The sequence below is a fragment of the Alligator sinensis genome, unplaced genomic scaffold, assembly GCF_000455745.1.
Source record: "Alligator sinensis unplaced genomic scaffold, ASM45574v1 scaffold696_3, whole genome shotgun sequence".
In the NCBI taxonomy this organism is placed as follows: Eukaryota; Metazoa; Chordata; order Crocodylia; family Alligatoridae; genus Alligator; species Alligator sinensis.
In genome coordinates, this window is record NW_005842505.1 from 105,467 (window position 1) to 113,697 (window position 8,231).

The window sequence follows — 8,231 nt, forward strand, 5'->3', positions numbered from 1 at the left end:
TTTATACGGCTAGCAAGCCAATCACTAGCCGCCACGTGTGAATAATTTCACGCAAGCCAATAATGGGGCTCGAATTAGAATACAAATGGCGGGAACTCTTTGCAACGAGCATTTCTGTGCTGCAAAGAAGAAATGCACACTGCAAAGAAAGCTACAGTTTGGCGGGAAAATAATTCAGTGGTGCCAAAGCACACACAAAAACAAAAATCACACCCTTGGGTTGTGACAGTTAAATAAATCTATTGGAAAATAATTTAGACCTCCTCCATAAGTCTTATTAGATAAGGCTGGGGTCGGCAAGCTGTGGCCTTTTGATCTGGTCCATGGATGTGGAGCTTCAGTAGTAATGCTTTCCCTGTGCCAGCAGTGGATGCTTTTCCCATATTGGTGCAGGGAAAGTACCCACTGCTGCTACTTTTCCCTGCCTCAGCATGGAGAAAGAGGCCACCGCTACTGCTTTTCTCTGGTGGGTGCAGGGAAAAGTGGTGGTGGGTGCTTTCCCCAAGCTGGTGATGAGAAAAGCATCTGTCAGGGTGGTCCTACTGCAGGAGTGGGCAATTATTTCAGCTGGAGGGCTGCTTAATGAGTTTTTTGTTGTGATGTTGAGGGCTGCAAGGGTAGCCCCACCGCTTGACAGGTGCCCCACCTCCTGGTCACCATCTTGGGACCAGAAGTCCTGCCCCTAATTCGTGACTTTTGCCACCAGAAGTCCCTCCCCTTGTGCGACCCTCCTGCCCCTCAGGAGCATGGGGCTGGGGCTGGCGGCAGCATGGTGTGCGCGCCCAGGGGGGGCGGCAGGAGCACGGAGCTCAGGTGGGCAGGGTGTGAATGTGAGGGAGAGTGGGGGGTGTGGGGACCTTTCCACACACTCTCCCCCCTCCCATGGCACACAGCCCTTACTTCTAGAGGCAACAGCAGGAGGTGGGGGCACTCGGGATGCTTGTGGCCCACGCAGACACTGCCTCCCAGTAGCGTGCAGCTCCAGCAGCACTGCATGTGGTGACAAGGAGCACAGCCAGGCTGGCCCACCTCTATCATGAGGGGACCCTGCAGTGCTCATGTAGCTGCTGGCACTTTTATGCCACCGGGGGAAGCCCCCGCACAATGGAGCCAGCTGTCTTCACCACTCTGCTGTGCAGGTCCCCAGACTCTGCTGGGAAGCAAGGGCCAGGGGCAGGGCTCTCCTCCACTTGAGACAGTCCTGGGACCTGCATGGCAGAAAGGGGCAAAGGTAACTGGCTCCGCTGCGCAGGGCTTCCCTTGGTGGTGTGTGGGTGCTGGGAGCTTCATGTGTGCCGTGCGGAATCCTGTGCAAAAGAGGTAGGCTGGCCTGGCTGTGCTCCTCGCCACCACATGCAGTGCTGTCCCCCTGTCCCCACCATCACCGTTTCCTTACCTGGTGCCCAGAGTGAGTGGGACACGGGAAGATGAGCAGGTCCCCCAGTGGCTGCAGCAGTGACAGCAGCTGCCTTGCCTGGAAGGTGTGTGCTGGCTGGGCTTCCATCTATGAGGGTGAGAACAAGGCATGCAGGCTGGGTGGGGTACGGTGAGTTGGTGGGCGCCTATTGGCTGGATGAAATTGCCTGGCGAGCTGGATTTTGCCTGCCCCTGTCCTAGTGCCTACCCATCTGTTGTTCTGTTTCTGACCTGAACTGCATCAATCCAGCTTGCAGCCTTTAAAGATTGCCAACCCATGGATAAGGCCATAGTTCTCTGGGCAAACCTCCACCGCTTAGGCATATACTCTTGATTATATAAAGAGTTATTACAATATGTTGTTGTGCCAAGCAGTGAATTTTCTAAAAGGAAGAAATTGACCACTACTGTAATTTCTCATGTTCATTTTTCATCCTTCTTTTAAAGGGCAACACTTTAAGGAAAATCCTTCTAAATCGCTACTTCAAAGGAGACTATGGAAGTGGCATGAATGGGCCTCTGTCCGGCAGCTACAGCAAAACTGCACAAGTGGGAGGTAAATAAACAAAGATCATTTAAGAAAAACAAAAATAATGTCACCATGTTTTCTAATAAGGCACACAGTAAAAGCCCCAAGGATATAGCCAGTACATAGTTTAAACTCAAGTTGACCAGTTGGCAGAGGAGTAGCCAAAGCTTTCTAAGTTGCTTGCACCTGCTTCTGACAGAGAGATTGGGTTTGGCAACCCTGACAGATAAAATATAAGACTGTACAGTTCAGCCCATTTGGAGATTGGCTTTGTGTGTAAACCTATGCCAGCAAATTTGCAACTGGCAGCTGAAACAAAGCACAGGAGTTGTACACATCTGTTCTCCTATATCTCAAAACTCCTGAGAAGGATCCTTAGCTTTGCAGAGCTTTTGCTATTGAAGCAGAGGGTCATTGCAGGATTGAATCTGAGGATTCACGGGGTATAGTTTGCATACAGACAGTAACAATCTGAGCAGAGCCTGAGGCAGCAGCTATGCCTAAACCAGGTCACAATGCCCCTTAACATTACTATTGCAGCCTTTACCATGTGTGTACCAGTTTTTGTAGCCTTTTTTTCAGATGCTGTCCAGATACCTACAGACATTTCCAGACGTTGGCCCCACAGAAACATTTGCAGTCTGAGTACTCTGTAGACCAAATTTTCCATTCAGTTATAACCATATGACCAAATGTAGTCACAACAGGCTGTGTATAAACAACAGTAGAGTCAGACCCTGTTCACTGATACTGTGTTTTTTATAGTGTATGTTTATACAAGTAATTCATTTATAAGTTGTAGGATAATGATCATACATGCTTGCTGTTTACCTATAACATGCATGATTCTTAAATGTATATAAGCCAGTTGAAAACTTAAAATGTACTTAGAGTTGATAAGGCATCATGCAGACAGTCATACTGGTAATTATGATGTTATGTCACTATGATATAAATAAGGGTCATTAAAATCACAGAATATAATTTAAACGCGCATCAAATTAAGCAGACAAGGTTTTTTGGGTAAATCTGATATTTTTTATTAGACTAACTCAAATAGTTGGAAAAATTCTTCTTTGGAAGCTTCAAATTCCTTTCGTCAGGCAAAGGAAGTGTCTGCAGTTGGTCTGTGCTCTTCTGGCTGCTTTACTACTCCAGCCAGGAGGCCAGTATATGTGCAAGAAAGCCAGTCACCTAAAATGTAAATCTGGGTAGTCAATAGGTAAGAGACAGGTGAGGAAGGGGAGGGGAATGAATGTAGCTGTAGTCAATGAATGAGAGAGGGGGTGGAGGGGAGGGTGATGGGAATGAATATAGCTAGTAAAAAGTGGAGAGGTTACCTGGGGAGTCAGATGTTAGGCAGGCTATAATGTGTCATAAATCCAATGTCTATATTTAGTCCATGGTTTTTTCTATCCAGTATATTGATGAAATGAAGTTCATAGGCTCGTCTGTGAAAGGTGTTTTGTAAATTCCCTTTGAGGATTAGATCTAAGAGAGTGCAGAGAGAGTTTTCTTGTGAGAAATGTATCCCCACAGGTAATTGGGTATTTTTGTCTTGAATAGATTGGCTTTGATAGTCTGTGGCTGTATAGTACAGCTTTCTTGGTGTGTTTAGGGTGACACCCAAAGAGTGAGTTTTGTCCAAGATGCAACAAACTTCCTAAGAAAATTTAAAAACATAGACCACCATTCCAGCAACACCCTCCTAAGCCACCAGGAACATTACCAGCTTCTATACCAACATCCCACACCAGGATGGCATCCAAGCCTGCTTTACATATCTACAAGAGCAACATTACAACTCAGACCCAAAGATAACTTATACACTTCACCCACACACACACATAACAACTTCACTCTGAATAATCAACACTTCCTGCAAACCATGGGCACAGCTCTGGGCACCAAAATGTCCTCACAGTATGCCAACCTTTTCATGAGCCACCTGGAAGAAAAATTTCTCAAGGACTGCACCATCAAACCCTTGCTATACTTAAGATATATTGATGACATCTTTATCATTTGGACTGAAAACTTGCAATTTCTGATTTCCATTAGAAATTCAACAAGCATCACCCCCCCCATCAGACTATCTCTGGAATACTCCAACACCAACATTTCCTTTTTAGACATGATGGTCACTATCCAGAATGGTAAAATACAGACCACCATATACAAGAAACCCACGGACCAAAATACATATCTGCACAGAACCGGCAATTACCCTAAACACACCAAGCTGTAATATACAGCCAAGCCCTCTGATACCACTGAATTTGCACTGAGGAGAACACCCATGATTGTCACCTCAGAAATCTCAAAAGGGCCTTCACTCAACAAGGGCACTCCTCCAGAGAGAGAGATTGCACTTTTGAAAGAGCCACCCAGATACCACGTGAAGAATTGCTGCAGTATAGAAGAATCGCACACCACTGGTTATGACATATCGTCCCTCCCTGGAACCTATACAGAAAATCCGCAAACAATTGCACCCCATACAAGGAGATCCAATCCTTAAAGAGATCTACCCAGAACTGTCCATGCTAGCCTTTAAACAAGCACCGAACCATGCCAACCTCATCACGAGAAGCAAACTTCCTACAGCTCAAAACACACCGAATGGATCCAGACCGTACCATGACAAGAAATGTTAAACCTGCCAACACATCCCCACCACCCCTACAATTACTACACCCTACAACAGAACTATCAACGTTCCTGAATCTTACATTACATTTCTGGAAGTGCAGGTATATCTCATCCAGTGCATTGAATGTGTTGCAATAGAAAATATGTAGGAGAAACCAAACAGCAGCTGTGTACCAGAATGAATGTATACCGAAAACCTATCAAAGACAAAAATACCCAGTTACCTGTGGGGATACATTTCTCACAAGAAAAGCACTCTCTCTCCAGCCTCTCAGTTCTAATCCTCAAAGGGAATTTATAACATGCCTAACATCTGACTCTACAGGTAACCTTTCCACTTTTTACCAGCTAGATTCATCCTCTTCCCCACCTCAACTTGTCACTTCCTCTGCCTGACTACAGGTATTTGTACCTGAAATCTTGCAAAGAAGAATTTTTTCAACTATTTGAGTTGGTCTAATAAAAGATATTGGATTTACCCAAAGAACCTTGTCTGCCTATGTCCTTAGAACAACATGGCTATACCCTGAAATATCAAATTAAAACACTCTTAGAAGTTATTTGTGAAGAAAAATAAAGGGCTTATGTTTTTCACATTTTTATGATTATATATAACAGTATTGTGAAAAGGGTGCGTGTGTGTGTGTGTTTTGCTTGCTTTTTATTTTATGAAGACTTTTGGATGCTCAGACTAAATGTTAAGCATTGAAGGAGAAGAGGGATTTTTCAGTCAGGCAACTCAAAACATTCCTTTTTTGCTGGCTTTTATTAAGGCTTATTTAATCTAAGTGACCAACAGATGCATTGAACAAATCAAGCCTTTTGTTGGGGGACAGATGCTGTTGTCCCTTCAGTTAAGCTTCAATCACAATCAAGGTTTTTGAGATACAAGACCAAGAAACACTCCAGCAAACTAAAGAGGACAGACCTTCCCAATGCTTCTGTGCTCTTGTCCACACACAGAAGTTCTACTGTTTTAACTATGCCAGTGGAGCTAAAGTAATGCAACTGCTTCCTTCCCCCCTCACCCCCCCCATTATGATAAGTTGTACCTGTATAAAAGTGCTTATACAATTAGAGCTTCTTTCCAACCCATGAGGGGAAGGAAATACATGTCAGTATAAATCAGTTGTGTTCAACCTCTGTCCTGTGGGCCAGTTTCAGCCCATATCCCCACAGGTCTGGAAATTTGGTAGTGTGGGAGTGGTAGCCATTTTAATTGCTGCTGCCCTGTTGCCAAATTTCCAGACCTGTGGGGAGCCCCATGGGTCAAGATGAGGTGGCCTTGTGTGCTAGATCATGCCAGCATTCAGCTGGTTCACATGGGTTCAGTCCCTGGCAGGATCCAGGCATGTGAGGCCAAGCTGGCACACAGGATTGCACCCATGGACCATCCACATGTGCAGGATACATCCCGTGGACTGGCTCTGTGCCACTTACTTGATCCATAAGCAGGGGCGGTGCTAGGGGGGAGCCACCCCAGAATTACCTTGCCCCCCCCCGTAGCCACCCTGTCCAAGCCCCCTGCCTCCCCCCACCAGGCCACTGGTGCTCACCCTGCACAGCTGAGCCTGCAGTGTTCCCTGGTTGGTCTTGTTTCCCACCTTTGTCTGCACAGTCCCCACAACTTGTTTAGCCCACCTTAGCCCCTACACTGGGAAGAGGCTGGTGCTGCCCCTGCCCACAAGGCTGGGTAGGTTGGGCACCCCTGGTATTAATCAAATCTACTTTAAATTCATACTTTGAGTTAATTCAGATTAATTTGGCTGAGCATCCCCATGACAACAAGCCCTAGGAAGACTGTACAATTATAAACGGATTAGGGCTTGTTTGAATGCAAGTATTTGAGTAAAAGGTCCCACCCCTCTCTGAAACAGATTTGCAGTACAAAATCAGGGTATAGGCCAGGTTTTAGATAATACCACTCAAAAATTACCAGAAAAATATTTTGCCCCCTTTTATTAATACATAAATTCAAAAGAGGGAGCAAGGCTGATTTCTGCCTACAGAACCTTTTGTTAGGTTACCTTTAAGCTATGTGACAATAGAATAAGAAAAAGTGTGGTTCTGTGAACAAGTCACTTAGACTTCATTTTCTTTATTGTCAGAACCTCTCTAAAAGAACAGTGGTTTGGATCTTATGCAATTTCTTGCTTGCTTATTTTTTTTTTTTCTGGAACTCAACCTTATTCATGCAAAACTATCATTTGAATTGGTGGGAGCTTTGCCTGGGTAAGAATTTCAGGACTGGAGTGGCTATTGCTACTGAAAACCAAACATTTCAGAAATTGATATCCATTAAATAAATGACTTATTTTAATATGCAGACACAAACATACCATACGGATATGCATGACATTTATTTATCTTACTTACAGGTGGATTTTCAGGGCAAGATTCAGATAAGTCTGGGGTATCGATGTTTGATATTCAGTGCCTTCTGGACAAAGAGGGTGCATCAGAACTGGTTATAGATGTTATAGTAAATACCAAAAGTAACAGAATTTTCTCAGAAGGCATTTTGCTTGGCATTGCATTGCTTGAAGGTGGAAATACACAAACACAGGTATTTACTTATCTTATTTACTTCCTCATTTATCACTTTTCAAATGTACTTAGTCTGGAGACAAACGTAAAGAACCTTTTTGCAGTGAGTTCTGTATAGAGTTCCTCTTCTCAAACAGTATATCTGTAGACTAGGGCTGTGTGAAGCTTTGGGTGGTGATTCGATTCAGAGGAGATTCGACCCTATTCAGTGGCTGAATCCCCAAATCTGAATCGAATCAGAGGATCAATGTAAAGGTCTGAATTGATTCAAAGCTCTCCAAAGCTTTGGAAAAGATTCGGAGAGTTTTGATGATTCGGGCAGTCCCTGGTGGCTGCAGCAAGGAGATGCAGCTGACTCTGAGCCGGTAAATACTAGGGGCGGAGGAGGGGGGGTGGGGGAGGGCAGAGGGGACCATGGGGGGACCTCTGCCACCCCCTCCCCCAGCCCCTTCCCGCTCCAGCTCGGTACTTTAAAGAAAAGCCCTGGTGTTCACCAGGTGCTCCTGGCACTCAACCGGTTGTACCTCACTTTGGGGTGATTGATTATATCAGGCTTATAAGAATTTTATAGGGGATAATGTCAAAAGCCTTGCTAAACTGAAGACAGGCCTCCTGATCCTCAAGGTCAGTTACCCTGTCAAAAAAGGAAAGTAGCTTGGTTTGACATGACCTGTTCTTGATACACCCATGTTGCCTGTTTTGTTTTTTGTTTTCCAATTAATTTGTTGTCTTGTGGATGTTGTATTGTTTAATCATTTGTTTGTGAATCTTTCCAGGAATCATAATTAGGCTGACCAGTAGGGCTGTGCGAAGCTTCGGGTGGTGATTCAATTCGGAGGAGATTCAGCCCGATTCGGTGGCTGAATCTCCAAATCTGAAGCGAATCAGGGGACCAATTTAATGGTCTGAATTGATTCAAAGCTCTCCAAATCTTTGGAAAAGATTCGGAGAGCTTTGATGATTTGGGCAGTTCCTGGTGGCTGCAGTAGGGAGCTGCAGCAGACTCTGAGCTGGTAAGTACTAGGGGTGGGGGAGGGGGCTAGGGGAGGGGACCATGGGAGGACCCCTGCCCGTCCCCACCTCACTT

The 8,231-nt window shown here is 45.1% G+C and overlaps 1 protein-coding gene across 1 annotated transcript in view; it reads left to right on the forward strand.

Annotated features, from left to right (window-relative positions):
* LOC102383727 (inositol 1,4,5-trisphosphate receptor type 2-like) overlaps window positions 1–8,231 on the forward strand; it is a gene marked incomplete at its 5' end in the record, with an annotated part of 223,793 nt that overhangs the window by 102,871 nt on the left and 112,691 nt on the right. Inside the window, 2 exon segments of the mRNA XM_014523564.2 lie at window positions 1,864–1,972; window positions 6,976–7,163. Of these exon segments, the coding sequence (XP_014379050.2) occupies window positions 1,864–1,972; window positions 6,976–7,163 (297 nt within the window).